At 41.6% G+C, this 15,741-nt stretch overlaps 1 protein-coding gene across 1 annotated transcript; it reads right to left on the reverse strand.

The window, feature by feature from the left end:
- Nucleotides 1-1,996: 1,996 nt before the first annotated feature.
- Nucleotides 1,997-14,358, reverse strand: angptl6 (angiopoietin-like 6). Its single transcript, XM_077619578.1, has 7 exons — nucleotides 14,202-14,358; nucleotides 9,804-10,265; nucleotides 8,493-8,630; nucleotides 8,199-8,391; nucleotides 7,012-7,205; nucleotides 2,378-2,648; nucleotides 1,997-2,309 (listed from the first exon to the last, which is right to left on the reverse strand). Exons 2-7 carry the CDS (start codon nucleotides 10,263-10,265, stop codon nucleotides 2,125-2,127), a joined length of 1,443 nt encoding a protein of 480 aa, XP_077475704.1. The 5' UTR covers nucleotides 14,202-14,358; the 3' UTR covers nucleotides 1,997-2,124.
- Between the last annotated feature and the right edge of the window lie 1,383 nt (nucleotides 14,359-15,741).

The following is a 15,741-nucleotide window of genomic DNA, read 5'->3' on the forward strand; positions in this document are numbered from 1 at the left end:
TGACAACTAACAAAGAAACACCAAAAGAGTTAACATGTTACAATCGCGCCGAGACGTCGTGGCGCGATCGGAGGGATTTGGACCCAGTAGCGGGGAAGCAGGAGGGGACAAGACAAACTGAGCTCATGATAATAACTTTAATGACTCAAAGTGGACGGTCTGCCGGGCGTCCGCGCCGGCCCGAGACGAGGCGTAGGAGAGGCCGATCCGGCGGGTGTCCGCACCGGCCAGTGACGAGGCGTAGGAGAGGCCGATCCGGCGGCCGTCCGCTCTGGCCGGTGACAAGGCGTAGGAGAGGTCGATCCGGCGGGCGTCCGCGCCGGCCGGTGACGAAGCGTGGGAATAGCCGGTCCGGTGGGCATCCCCGCTGGCCAAGCCAGCTGCACTTAACAGACACCAGAATCTTAGAATGGTCGTCGATCACCTTACCCGGAGGAAACCCGCGCAGGCCCAGGGAGAACATGCAAACAACACACAGGTGGACCGACCGGGACTTGAACCCAGGACCCCAGAGCTGTGAGGCCGACGCGCTAACAATGATTCTTTCTGATAGTATTACAGTTAGCGAAGAGCTGACTGGATATAAGATTGTATCTCGCTATGCACTCAGATTTCCCTCTACATTTACTCCACACAACAGTTAACCGTTACTGGGGCAAGTGAGTTTTCGTAATATTCAATATGTATTTATTTATTTTTTTATTTACTCGTCTGACCTTGGTGCGAGCAGGCATGAGATTTATTCCCGCTCGATGGCAATATGATTGTGAGATGTGCCTATACCCTTGCGAGAATGTGTGGTACGGATAAAAAGAAGGAATTACTCAAGTTATGTCATGTGTTTAAATGTTGTGTTACATTCTGTTTTGCAATGCCATTTTCTTCAGAGTCTTATCTATGTAAATTTGATTTCCTTTGTCACCTTATTGGAATAAATGGGAATCGGCAGTTTGGGAGCCCAGGGTTTCTTACCATGGGGAATGGTCTTGAGGTTTCTCCAAAAAGACCAAGCCTCTCCTGAGCGTTTCTGTATAGTTAGACCGGACAAGTTGGGCATACACAAGTCTAAGTTTTACTCTAATAGTATATTTATTCAACATTTCACTATCAGTATGTCAATACTTTTGACAAACTTACTAATGTCACACTACTCACCATGTAATACAGCCCAAAAGACGAGAAGTACAAATTTCCTAAATGCCATCATTCCAGGTTGTAATAAAAAGACGGAATTAATTAGTTCCACGGTATTTTAGAGCAGCGTTTCGCAACCTTTTTGGAGCTGCGGCACACTTTTTGCATTGAAAAACTCAAGACACACCAACATCTGAAATGTTTTTAATTTAAAACTATGTCGCCGATATTAACAATAGTCATTCTCATCAAAGTTTTATCAGTAGGAATCACATAAACCTCCAAAATTACAGCAAAATCTATTTTTTCCGCTGACCTAATGTCACCAAAATTTGATTTCTGCAGACCCTGAACAACTTCCTGTCCGAGTGATGCAAAAATAAGTAATGTCATGTTTTTTATCGCGTAATTTTATGACTTTTCTCCAAATATTACGCAAAAAAATATGTTGTGCTCTCACAGAGTTTAGGTCGCCAAAAGTTGATGCCCCAGAAACCAAACAACTTCCAGTTCATGTTAGAGAAAAAATAAGCAACAAAATGACTTTTTCACAATTAGAATCTTGTAATAGTATAATCTATAATTTAATGTTCATCCTATTTTGATTTTAACCTTGTAATAATTCAGCACAGTGGTTGGGAAACCCTGGTTTAGAGCTTGTTCATCATCAGGAATCCAAGCATAACTTCGATATCATCCAGCCCCCTGATATCTTAGCTTTTATAAATTACTGAAGTTGCTCAATCCCACATGTAGGGAGTTGACGCCCTTTTTATCATGAAACTTAAAAGCAAATGGACATGAAGCAACCTAACATGATTCATAGTCACTTTTCAAAATGAAACAAGATTTGTAAGCATTTCAAGCAATTTTATTGAGCATTACGGAACAGGAATCATGAAAGTTCTATGTAGTATAAGGCTGGGTCATGACATTGAGTCATTGGCAAATGTCAGAGGCGACCATATTCTGCAGCAGTGATGCAACACACTAAACAGGCTTGACCATCATGAGGACACGCTTGAGTGAGTAGGCACCTCCGTGAAATTCCGCCCAGTAGACGCCGTCCTGGTAGCGGCTGCGGTAGTGACCGCCTCGATACCACACTCCGTTGAGATTGGAGTGGGCGCACATGTGGTACCACCAGCCTCCTTTCTGGTAGTGGGCACAATTACCTGAGGACGCAGCAAAAGCACAGTGAAACGAAACCCGCCAAAGGGCAGAAAATTGGAGGAACAAGAACCTGTGTAACTGTCTTTATCCTTATCCAGAGTAGTGAAGGGCTTATTATTGTGCCACGACAGTGAATCCCCAGCGTTGCCGCGGTATTGGCCTAAGCGCAGTCGATACCAGTCGCTCTCGGGTTCCAGGCGAAAGCTGTCGTACTCGGCAAACACCTGCCGGCCCTGCCAGTCGTCCAGAACCACACGCAGCTTGTATTTGGCCTGTTTGGTCAGCCAGTACAGGTGCTCCAGGCCCAGCCAGTACTCCCCATCCAGGTTTCCAAAACCTTGCTGGAATATATTGAGAATCATGTTGTCACCATAGTGTGTGATTACTGGGGGAGAAATGGTACTGTAAAAGACTAAACATTTCTGATCACACTTGATTGGAGGGGTGGGATACTGTAGGTACCTCCCGGGGCAATAAAAAATTCTCTACAAGGGTAACAATAACACAGTGGTGGGCCGTCATGGCCTTCAAGGCCTTCTCTGCTGGCCTAAGCAATATCTGAATGATATTATATTTTGTCCATCAATACTTATTATTCCAAATGGTCTGTTAGCTTCCTTTCATTGCTTTTCCCCCTAGTTGCACTGCTTCCAGATGTGTGTTTTCATATTGAAGCATTTAACCAATCACATTTCACCCATTATTTGTTGCCAGATCAGATCTGCCTCAAAGCCTTCACAATCAGTTCTTGCGGGGTCTGCTGCATTAAACAAGACTGTTGCTTTTAACCAATCAGATTTCGAGTTGGCAACCCCATAATGATTTTTCATAGGCGTCAGCATTTTGCTGGCTGGGTCATGTCATTGCTTTAACAAACTATGATTGGCTAGTAGGCGGGCCAAAGCAGCCAGAGATCGCAAACTCCACCCACATGGCCGACCGTGGCAAAAACAAATGAATTCTGTTGCAGATTTCTCTCACAAAGCTATTTTCCAGACGGACTTTTAAAAAAGAAATGGACATTATTAAGAAAGGGCGGTCAACTCCGAAGCTGGCAAGCCTGTTACAGCTAGGAATATGGTGTGTGTGGCACTTTCAGTGTGCTAACTTAGCTCCACAAGCAAATAGTATATTGTTGTTGTGATTTAAAGCCATTTTCAAAACGGACTATGCCAGAAATATGACAGGACAGGCTCGACTTTCATCATTAGCTTCAATGGCGATAGGAAAGAAGGAAGAAAGAAAGGAGGATGGATATTGTTTAAAAGGATTTTTGGTGAGTAAAATATGGCCATATTCCTAAATAATATTTCAATTGTGGGCCAAGTTCTGATATCTGAAACGCTCCAGTGTTTGTATTTAAGCTCCAGTGTTTGTATTTAATCACAAAATGCTGCTAGGAAGTGGATTTTACCCCAGTTTAATTTTTGGCGTTTCACCATTGACGTCCATCGCTGTCTTTTCCCGGTGAAAAATCACCCCCCTGGCCTGGTTGTAATGTCTCAAAAGCTCCAGTATTTGTATTCAATCAATAAATGATGCTAGGAAGTGGATTTTACCTAATTTTAGTATTTTAGTGCATTTTTTGTCATTTCACGTATGGACGTATCGACGTTCATCGCTGTCTTTTTACCAGGGAAATGATACTCCGGGCCCGGTTCTGATGTCTAAAAAGCTCCTGTATTTGTATTTAATCAATAAATGCTGTTTTCGGCTGGATTTTACCCCATTTTCGGGCAATGTTTGCCCGTACGCCATTTACTACGTTCATCGCTGTCTTTTCCCGGGAAAATCACCCCCTGGCCTGGTTTTAATGTCTGAAAAGCTCCAGTATTTGTATTTAATCATGAAATGCTGCTAGGAAGTGGATTTTACCCCATTTTTGTGCATTAATTTATTGATTATTTTTTATGTGTTGCAGCTGTAGCTGCAGTAGAGGTTTTATAGCCATAAAATAGTTTTTGAGGGTTGGATTGATACGTTGAAGGCGCTACCAGAAAATGCACCGCCCGCCACTGCAATAACAATTATCTCATAATTTAGTTGATGCAATAATTATTGATGGTGGCCCGGTGGCTGAGTGGTTAACGTGTCGGCCTCACAGTGGGGGTACCTGGGCCTGCGAGGGTTTTCTCCAGGTACTCCGGTTTCCTCCCACATTCCAAAGACTTGCATGGTAGGCTGATTGGACACTCTAAATTTCCCCTAGGTATGAGTGTGAGTGTGAATGGTTGTTTGTCTCCTTGTGCCTTGCAATTGGCTGGCCACCAATTCCGGGTGTCCCCCGTCTCTGACCCAAAGTCCACTGGGATAGGCTCCAGCACCCCCCGCGACCCTAGTGAGGATAAAGCGGTTCAGAAAATGAGATGAGATGAGATACTCAGCGTCTGAGTCCTTCCTTGACTCCAGTCATGATGTCATTTTCTATTCAGTAACCGTTTAAAGGAGTAAAAGATTTTCAATTCATTTATTTAATCCCCTTATATTACAATAGACTTCAAAGGCCCACTTTCATGGATTTTTTTTATCTTCAATACCGCCCATCCTCGAAAGGGTTGCAGGGTTGATGGAGCCTAACCCAGCTGTCTTCGGGCGAAAGGCAGACTACACCCTAGACTAGCCGCCAGTCAGTCGTAGGGTACACAGACATACAAACGACCATCCGCACCCTCAATCATACCGCCACCAGCGGGAATCGAGTCTGTACCTGCCCATACCAAAGTCAGGCAAGTAAACCCCTACACCACAAGGCGGCTTATAGATATTTTACACATGAATTAAATGATAGAATACTATCAAAGAGTATTCAAAAATAAACACAACTCGCCCCCCCCCCCAAAAAAAATCTTAATATTATGAGAATAAAGATTAAAGACATTTTGTTGCTTATGTTATGTAACGTGAACCGGAAGTTGTTTGGCTTCATGGGCTTCAACTTCTGTCTATGTGAAGTCTGTGTGAGCACAAAACTGCTCTTTGTGTAATGTTAGGAGATTTAAGTAATATTGAGAGTAAAAAAAGTTGTAATTTAAGTCATTTTCTTGTTTTTACGTTACGTGAACCAGAGGTTTTTTGGTTTCAGGGGCATCAACTTTTGGCGACATGTGCACGTGTGTGTGAGCACAACATTATTTTTCACGTAATATAAATGAGATTTCAGTAAGATTGGGAGTAAAAGTCATACAATTATGAGATTTAAAACGTTACATTATTTACTTTTACGTCACTTGAACAGGAAGTTGTGCAAGGTCCGCAGACATCAACTTTAGTGACATTATATTTTTGTGAAAAATTACTGGATTTTGGAATAATTTTGTGGATTTATTTGATTCCTGTTGATAAAACTTTGATGAGAACGACTTTATATTGTTAATTTAGGGGAGATAGATTTAAATTAGAAGAGTTTTAGCTCGTGCTGTGGCTTGAGATTTTTTCAATGCAAAAAGTGTGCCGCAGCTCAAAAAAGGTTGGGAAACACTGTATACCACGTGTCAAACCAATTCCGCCGAGGGCCGCAGTGGGTTCTGGTCTTTGTTCCAACCAATCCAGTGCCGACATTTTAACCAATCAGATGTCTTCTAAAATAAGTAGAACCTGACTTTAATTAACTGATTACACTTGCAAAAGGTATCCTCTTGTTGAGTTGGAATGAAAACCTGCACCCACTGCGGCCCTTTGAGGACCGGTTTGACACCACTGCTGTATACTATAGAATATGTACTAGTATTACAGGTACATTTGTACTTCTGCGACAAGTATGTGTTCTTGTAATACAAGAACATATAGCGACTAACAAATCTACCCATGCAATTAGTAATCGTTTCTGATTGAAATACAACATTTGATGGATAATGCAGCTTGATTCACCATTGTGAAACACGTGCCTGGCAGCCCAAGGAGGAAGGACATTTTGAGGGCTTCAATACATTTGTACCTCTACTTACGAAATTAATTGGTTCCAAGACTTTTTCGCAACCTGAACATTTCATAAGTAGAGGTGTACTTTATATGTAAATTCTCCAATTCGTTCCACGGTCCTCACACAACTACCAACTAAACCCTTTAAAATTGGTCAAGGTGTCCCAATTTTGCATGAAAGATGTGAGGAAACACACAAAAATGAGAGAAAATTATAAGGAAATTATTTATTAATGTCTTAAAATAAATGAAGCATATGAAAATGTGCACTGCGCCACTGAAATATCTCCCTCCGCAGCCATTATAGATGTAATACCCGTGTTTGTCCGCGATGGCGGTAACAGCCCGTTCTACCTGGGGCGAAAGCCGTCCACTTTGTAGTAAATTTTAGACTTTTACGTGTGCCCTGTGTGTGCGTGTGTGTGCGCGTGTGTGTGCGTGTGTGTGCGTGTGTGTGCGTGCGTGTGCGTGTGCGTGCGTGTGCGTGCGTGCGTGCGTGCGTGCGTGCGTGTGTGTGCGTGTGTGTGTGTGTGTGTGTGTGTGTGTGTGTGTGAAAATATGTGTCACGTTGCATTTGTAGTTTTTAATGGCTGAACAAGGGGAATTCAAAATAAAATAACAGATAAGGAAATCCATTTACTTTTTGGGGGATTTCGTAACCTGAAACTTTCGTACCGAGAGGCATTCGTAAGTAGGGGTATGACTGTATTTTGATCCCAATCTCAGTACCATTTTTGGCCAACAGTCTACCATAATTGCTCATATGAAGCTTGTCTGTCACATCACCTTATACAGTTCCCAGGTCCTGAAGAAGTTGACTGAGCCATCCTGCCTCCTCTGGATGACCGTCCAGCCTCCTTGAGCATGATTCTGTTCACACCAGGCCTGTAGGAGTCGGTTGGCACTTTGCAAGCGCAACAGGTAGATACCGGTGGTTGTCTCGCCAGATTCCAGCACATGCTGGCAGTCCCGCCACGGCCCTGAGTTGCGAGGAAATAGTGAATCACCTCAGATTCTTGTTTTTCAATGTCAGAATTCACTTTTCCATGATAATGAGAAAAAAGGCAATCAGAGTTTGGTATGTAGGAATGCGTGTAGATGTAAAGCGACGTCCCCCCCACAAATGCCAAGGTGAATTCCAGGCTGATGTGTTACTAGGTGTGACCGCCTAAGGCTCTTTGTTTATTTAAAACATTCAGATAAGAAGTGAGCTCTGCTTTTTGACATTGTTTTGAAATTCCCAGAGAGATAAAACAGCCAAGTACAGAGGTCATTGACTCCATAGGCGTTTGCTGCTTGATGGTCTTCAGACCAAACTATTAAGAATATCAATCACAACGTTTAACTCATTAGTAGCCACTGCTAGTGCTAGACGTCCATTTTACTGGGACAGCAAGTGAACTAAGAATGATCGACGCTGAAATGTATGAATATTTATTCGATATCACAATAGTACTGAATTGTCACCATTCAGAGCCATCTTCCCAGTTTAAATTATTTGGGTGTTTATCGCCAACACTGAGGCAGTTTGTCAATAGTATTTACTTATTTATTTGTAAAATACATACATCAATAAATGACCCTTGCTCTGTTTTATATAAAATGTGTATTTCCCTGTTTCGGTGGCCAGCCGATTGCAGGGCACAAGGAGACGGACAACCATGCACACACACCCATACCTAGGGGCAATTTAGATTGTCCAATCACCCTACCATGCATGTTTTTGGAAATGTGGGAGGAAACCGGAGTACCCGGAGGAATCACACATAGGCCCGGGAAGAACATGCAAACTCCCGACAGGCGGACGTGACCTGGATTTGAACCCAGAGCTGTGAGGCCAACGCGCTAACCACTCGCGCCACCAGGCCGCAATGGCAGAAGGTGCCCAGCCCACTTCAAACTGATTGATTATCTATCAACATCCACATGGTTTATTGGCTGAACAGTATGAAAGCACATCAGAACATATATACCTGGGGTCTTGGTAGCAGGGAAGCTAATTAGAGGCTGGACCGTTGAGGGACTAGCAGTGGTGCTGAGATGCAGGAACTCCTCTGAGGATTTGTCTTGCTGCACGCCACTTTGATCCCTTTGAAGCTCGTTCCTGATTTCAGAGCTGTCATTAACCAGCGGACTGGACTGACTTTCAGGCGGATGTGTCGGCACCTGTTGTGGGGAAATATATGGACACAACTTTCACTATGAAAGAAGAACAGTGTTAAAAACTTGACATTAATTGTCTACTTGATAATAATCAATCTTCTTACCATAGTAGATTGAGGGTCCTCCTTACAGTGGCATTGATTCTCTAGACGAGCAATCAGTTGGCTTTGGGAGCTCAGCATGGAGGTGAGGGAGCCATATTTTTTCTCCAGTTCTCTGAAGTTGCTGGAAACCTGCAGTGCCTGATGAGATTCCACATAAAATGTTCATGTTTCCACGACAAAATGGAAAAACTGGACGAGGAAGTACACTGTAAAAAAAATAAGTTCCTGATAGTCTAGTTTATTTAGATTTTTAATGGCAGAACTCAAATGTTTAAATTCACTTATACTTGACTTATTTTAAGTATTACTAACTCATTTTATCAAGAGACCATTTATTTATGGGGAAAAGTATATTTATAAATTCACCAAATAGATGGTAATAAAAACAAAGGACCTACACAATGAAATTTCTGGAGAAATTACGTGGAGATACTCGGCTTTTCAGATCGGTTAACTCACTTCTTGTTGAATTTGGAGCATTCATGGGTCACTTTCTGCTAATTCTGGGGCATTTACGGGTCACTTAGAATTGATTTGGGGACATTCCTAGGGTTACATCATTTTCATTTTCCGTCATTTCCTTTGATTTTATTTCAATTCAAGGTTATGTGCCCTTGGTGTTGGGTATTTCAGTCACTTTATGTTGTTTATTGTGATCACTTCACAAGAGTTAAGAGTCTGAACCTTAGAATCTTGGAATCTGAGAGTGAACACAGACATAACAAAGAGCATCAAAATCTAGTTTTTAGCCAAAACCAGTCTCAATGATATAACATTTCCAACTTGTGATGTCCTGATACTCAGTAATGGCTCCCGTTACCGGACACTATCAGAATTTGTCAAAAGATCGGATCTAATTCATCATCCATGTGGTTTTAGCACCATCAAGAATTTCTGCTGCTGTGAACCAAACTACTATGCAAACATATCCGCTTTGTGGGACTACTTCGCTTTAGGCATTAATGATAGTAAGAGAAAATTGTGGCATTTCTTGAGGAGGTACCAGTAGGTACCACGTTAATACAAAAACATGATTTGTCATTTACAGGTTGTATTATTATCCACAATAATTTTTACTGGTCTAAATATATGGTACAGGATCTGTATCTGCAAAAAAATCCCCTGAAAAAAATCGTCTCAGATCAGAAGAAAAAAAAATCTGCATTTGGACATCCCTGCTCCCAACTTGTACTTTCCTATGAAACGATGCTGTGGTGCCACTTTAGAGAGTTTTACGGTGTTACAGATTCCAAGAGAAAGAAAGAGATTATGAACCAGGAATTACGACTATATGGGGTTCCCTGTACTCACTTGCGCTGTGGCATTAAGCAGGAGGTTCTCCACCCTACGGTGTTCCAACGTCTGGTCCTTCTTGTGGATAATCTCCTGTAGAAGTTGGCTGTAGAGCTGGGCAATCCTGGAGTTCATGCTGCTGCTTTCTTTGCGTAGAATTCTCATTTCAGTGACAAAACTGCCCTCGTGTTCCAGCAGCTTCTGTAGGCTCTGCAGCTGCCCCTGCTGGTGCTTCAGCTCTGCCCGTAGCGTGGCTACGTCCGACTGGTTGGCGGCGGCTTTTGTGTCCAAGCACAATGCTCCAGATAATTTTTGCTGGGGGACGATAAACGTGTAGGAGCAACGGCCCGGTTTGGTATCTGAGGAAGTCGGTGGATGTATTTCTGTGTTCTCCAGATTAGGTCCCAGGCCATTGACCTGCAGCAGGTCCAAACTTAATGCCAAAAAAAGAGTCAGGCCTATCGCCGCCGAGTACTCCATCTTTGGAGGAGAAAACAAAACATTATTATGACTACTTTAATTGAGTCTGCTCCACGACCATTGTGCAGATAAGTGGTTCGGAAAATGAATGCATAATTGAGTCTGTTATAATTGTTACATTTTATTCATTCATTCATTTTCCATACCGCACATTGTTGGGGGTTGCTGGAGCCTATTCCACATGACTTTGGGTGAAAGGCAGACTACACCCTAGACTGGTCGCCAGTCAGGCGTCGGGTACACAGAGAGACAGATGACCTCGTACTCACAATCATACCACCAGCGGGAATCGAGCCCACGCCTGCCCGAACTGAAGTCAGGCGAGTGAACATACACTGCACCAGTGGTGTTCAAACTTTTTTTGCTACAAGATCTACTTTTCAATGAGTTAACCTCCCATGATCTACCTTTTTTACAGGCCACCGACAAAGCTCAGCAATTATTTATGTTGATATCCCTCCCATTAGACAATGGAAGCGGCAGGGAAAGGGGGTGAAAATCCACTCTCGATTGATGCTAAAGTTAATGCGGACATGCCAAATTCATAAGAGCCTAGTTAAGGAAACTGACAGAGGGAAGTGATCAAAATGTTATTGTTGTGCATTGTACCAATAGTACCTTGACGATCTACCGATAGATCCTTGGCGATCTACCGTTAGATCGCGATCTACGTAATGGGCACTCCTGCACTACACAATCAGGTGGCTACATTTCACGCAAAAGCATTTAGTCTATAAATTTAGATCACAGTGGGAAAAAATGACTTGATTTACTTCACTCTGAGAATTGCACGGCACCTATTCTGCCCAGGTAGAATCTCCAACAGTAGATACTACAGTAATACCTTGACATATGATTGCCCCGACATTCGAACAATTTGAGATACGAGTGGAATTTCGAGCAAATATTTACCTTGCGATACGAGACAAATTTTGATATACGAGCATACAGCCAGGTGTTGCCAACGCGAGAGGCTGCTTTTGAGAACAACATGGGCACTGTCCTTCTCGTCGCAACTCCCTCATGTAAATGTCTCTACGAGCACTGGGCGAAGCGTTGCATTTTTTCAGTGTTTTTTTTCACGTTAGTCAGTGCAGAATGGTGTATGCGTGGCGGAGCTTGCTCGCCCATACGAGAGGAGTATACTACTTCTCGATGGCAAGTGGTCGTGCGTTATCCTATTGTGAGTACATTTGTGTGCATCATTTTCGGAATATTTTGAAGGGAATACAAAACCAAACAACACTGGATATGTTCCTTTTAAAAAACAGCTGAAAGTCAGGGTGGAGGCGGGGCAAATAGAGCCAACCTGGGAGAAGAATGGTATAAATATTTAAAACAAAATTAGAATTAAATTTAGTGTAGGGTTAGATTAAATTTATTTTTGAGTGTGTGTATCGTAATCCAAGTTCATTGAAATTTGTTTATGTTATGAGCGCGTTGCCGTGAAAAAAGTCTCTCTCTCTCTCTCTCTGTCCCTCTCCCTCTCCCCTCCGCGAAATCCGTCTAATTTTAGTACTATTAAAGATCATAACCACTAATTATTTGTTACTCTGTTAATAAATGGTGAATTAGAACAAATAAAAATGTTTTCCATTCCAATATCCTGTTTTTTTGTGGTTTTTTTTCAGAGTTGGAACAAATTAATTTGTTTTTTGTTCATTTCTATGGGAAATGTTGATTTGAGATACGAGTAAATCGACATAGGAGCTCAGTCCGCATTAAGCTCGTATCTCAAGGACCACTGTATGTGGATTTTACTGTTTTTTATAGTGCAATATTAACATGACACTGTGTGAGTGAATGTCTACTTTGTTGAATTCAAAGTGGTCCTGATGCTTAATTTCAGAGTAAATGATCAATTGTTAAAAATAAGTCTTTTAGTGATCAGGTGAATATGAATTTAACTGTCTTTGACTTGGAGTACTCATTTATCTCATTCGCTGCCATTGATGGCGATAGATGTCCGTCCATTTTATGTTTAAACCTCCTAGTTTAAACGACGTAGACGTCTATTATTTTCAACAGTAGGCAATGAGTTAACATTGAAAATCTAATAGGATTTAGTCATTTATAAGCAGCAGTTCTCTAACCGCATTGAAGAGGCAATCTGCATTGTACTCTATTGTAAAATAATTTTAAATTGTAATTGTGTTCATCTGAACAATGTTTTACAATAAATGTGGCTATTATTTATATTTTCTCTTTTTTAAAACCTCCACAGCTCAAATAGATTAACTCCACAAAGGATTAAAATTTACCCTCAGAAAGTGTTAAATTTAGCAATTGAAGGAGTATCTTAGTTATTTTTTAATAATGAAAAATATGCATTGGAACACCTGGTGTGGTCACATTTTAACACCAGAAAGGGGTTCAAAATTAACAAAATAATAATAATAATAATAATAATGATTATTATTATTATGGGGAGTTGTTCTACCACTGCTAATTTGCGGGGCAGCAACACTGTGACACAAGCAGAAAGAAGAAAGAATGTGACCAATTGCAGCAATTTACAGTGGCACATTTTTTTACTAGAAAGATTTGAGTACGTATTCAACACTTTCACGTCTTCTGTTGACCACATGTTTCCTTGCAAAGAAGCGTAAACAGAGTAAAAGACATATTGTTGACAGAATAAACACCTCCATGTTGTAGTCAGCTGGATATTTTTCACAACAAGCATGGTCAACGCTGTAAACCTCACACATTGTTGACACCCCCTACAGTGAAAAGTGCACTTGAGAGGGGTTCATGTGCAAATGCCGAGGGTTATTTGAACTTAGTGTTGCCATTGAAGGCACTCGACGTCCAATCCAGTTGAAATGGGAGGCCTGGCAGTGAATGAATGAACTCCTAGGCGAACGTCCACTAGTATAATTAGCTCATTTACAATAAAAAATAGTTGTGTTTGATTTTTCATGATTCCATGTATTTGACAATTACAGACAATGTTGAAATATTTGGTGAACATCTTTAAAAGCACATAAATAATATTAAAATATCTAAAGTATGGCTGGAGGAAAATACACATTTTTAGTGTGTGGAATTAATTGTGATTATATCAATGTGTATTTATTCACAATGAGTGCATGCGCAGTTAAAATAATTATAGATTTTTCATTCATATCTGAGTTAACGCTGACTTAATTCACCCTTGCCAATTATAAGTAATGAAATCTATTTAAAAATCAATACAAAATATATGAATGTATTCATATGTATTTGTGATTATTCACTGGATAAGAAAATGATGAAACTATGAACTCTCTATGAAGTCATCACATCTATTTAAAAATGAATATGGATTATAACTCCCAGTGGGAGGCACTGAGTTAAGTACTCCCATTCTGTATAGTAATAAAGTAAAAAGTAACATTTAGTACAATTGTATTTTGAGTGTACTGTTATTTTCATTAAATAGTAATCTGTATTTACTGAAAATCAGTTAATTCATTCATCTTCCGTACCGCACATCCTCGTAAGGGTTGCAGGGATTGCTGGAGGCTATCCCAGCTGACTCCCAGCTGGGAAAGGCAGACTACAACCTAGACTGGTCGTATGTCAGTCGTAGGGCACACAAAGTGACAGACAATCATTCGCACCACAATCATACCATCACGAGCGGGAATCGAGCCTGCCCGCACCAAAGTGCAGTTAAAATATTGATATTGTTAATTCCTATGTGAGTTAACGCTGACTTAACTCGCTCTGCCTTAATCATAAGTAACCGAATCTATTTAAAATTCAATGCAAAATATAAAAAAATATCCATATGCATTTGTATTTATGCAGTGTATAAAAAATTACGAGAATTTCTATAAACTCCATTGTACAAAAATATTTCAATTGTTAATATTTTCTGATTTGCATTGAACATGATTGAAATTCATGCATAATATACTATATAGACTTTTATTGAAGTTTAATACTTACATGGTGTTTGTTGTTGTTGCTTGCGTCTTCAGAATTCAAGAGAAGCCTCCTCAACACGTGAATTCGGGCAAAGGAAAAAAATGATATATAGTACTACACAAGGAGAAGAAGAATGCTCTGCAGCTCCTACTCCAGCCCCTTGTTTGCGTGGAGAGGTCACGGCTTGTGCAGGATGTTGAATGAGTGAGAAGGCTAATTACAAAGTATCTTTGTGAGCAAAATGACGCCTCCTCCCTTCTGCATGCACATTTGGGGAGTTCTGGGATGTGTCTCTTTCGTCAAGGCACGGTTCCCATGATCTGCAGTCTGATCGTATTTGATTTATAATGTATTTATCAAAAATTAACCATGCACACACAAAAGTAATAATATATTAAATTTAGAATATTTAATGGGCGGCCCAGCAGCTGAGTGGTTAGCACGTCGGTCCACAAGGGTTGCAGGGGGTGCTGGAGCCTATCCCAGCTAACTACTAATTGGTGGCCAGCCAATCGCAGGGCACAAGGAGACAGACAAACAGTCATGCACACACTCATACCTAGGGAGTTTGCATGTTCTCCCCGGGCCTGCGTGGGTTTTCTCCGGGTACTCCGGTTTCCTCCCACATCCCAAAAACATGCATGGTAGACTGATTGAACACTCTAATTTGCCCCTAGGTATGAGTGTGTGCATGGCTCTTTGTCTGTCTCCTTGTGCCCTGCGATTGGCTGGCCACCAATTAGTAGTTAGCTGGGATAGGCTCCAGCACCCGCTGCAACCCTTGTGAGGATAAGTGATACGAATAATGAATGAATGGATATATGCCCTGCGATTGACTGGCAACCAATTCAGCTTGACCCCGCCTACTGCCCATAGTTGGCTGGAAGTGGGTTTAGCACCCTTCGCGACCCTTGTGAGGAGAAGCGGTACAGAAAATGAATGAATGAAAAGAATATATTGATTCATTCAATTTCTGAACCGCTTTATCCTCACTAGGCTCGTAGTGGGTGCTGGACCCTATCCCAGCTGACTTCAGGCCAGAGGCGAGGGACACCCTGAATCGGTGGCCAGCCAATCGCAGGGCATGAGGACACGGACAACCGTTCACTCTCACACTCATACCTAGGGGCAATTTAGAGTGTCCAATCAGACTACCATGCAAGTCTTTGGAATGTGGGAGGAAACCGGAATACCTGGAGAAAACCCACATAGGCAGAACATGCAAACTCCACACAGGTGGCCCGACCTGGATTTGAACCCAGGACCCCAGAGCTGTGAGGCTGACATGCTAACCACTCAATCCGCTGGACCGCCGGAAAGAATATATCTTTATGTATTTATATATATTTACATATATTTACTCTTGACAGGGCTAGATATCCGATTCATTTAGACTGGGAGGAGAAATAAAAATTCGTTCATTCCGCCTTCACAGTCAAAATGGGGCGAGTGCCGTTAATAGCACTAATTCATGAGCATAAAAAGGCAGTCCTCCCAGTTGAAATGAATTGGACGTCTAATTGGAAGTCGTCAATGACAAGCTTTTAAATAATGCATTTAA

This window comes from Stigmatopora argus, chromosome 14 (assembly GCF_051989625.1).
Source record: "Stigmatopora argus isolate UIUO_Sarg chromosome 14, RoL_Sarg_1.0, whole genome shotgun sequence".
NCBI lineage: Eukaryota > Metazoa > Chordata > Actinopteri > Syngnathiformes > Syngnathidae > Stigmatopora > Stigmatopora argus.

Excerpts from the sequence above, each read along its gene's own strand:
- angptl6 (XM_077619578.1), bottom strand. The coding sequence starts at position 10,265 with ATGGAGTACTCGGCGGCGATAGGCCTGACTCTTTTTTTGGCATTAAGT. Across the intron at positions 8,631-9,803 it reads TGCTTAATGCCACAGCGCAA|GCACTGCAGGTTTCCAGCAA; the intron begins GTGAGTACAGGG and ends GAATCTCATCAG. Across the intron at positions 2,649-7,011 it reads GGACCTGGGAACTGTATAAG|CAAGGTTTTGGAAACCTGGA; the intron begins GTGATGTGACAG and ends AATATATTCCAG.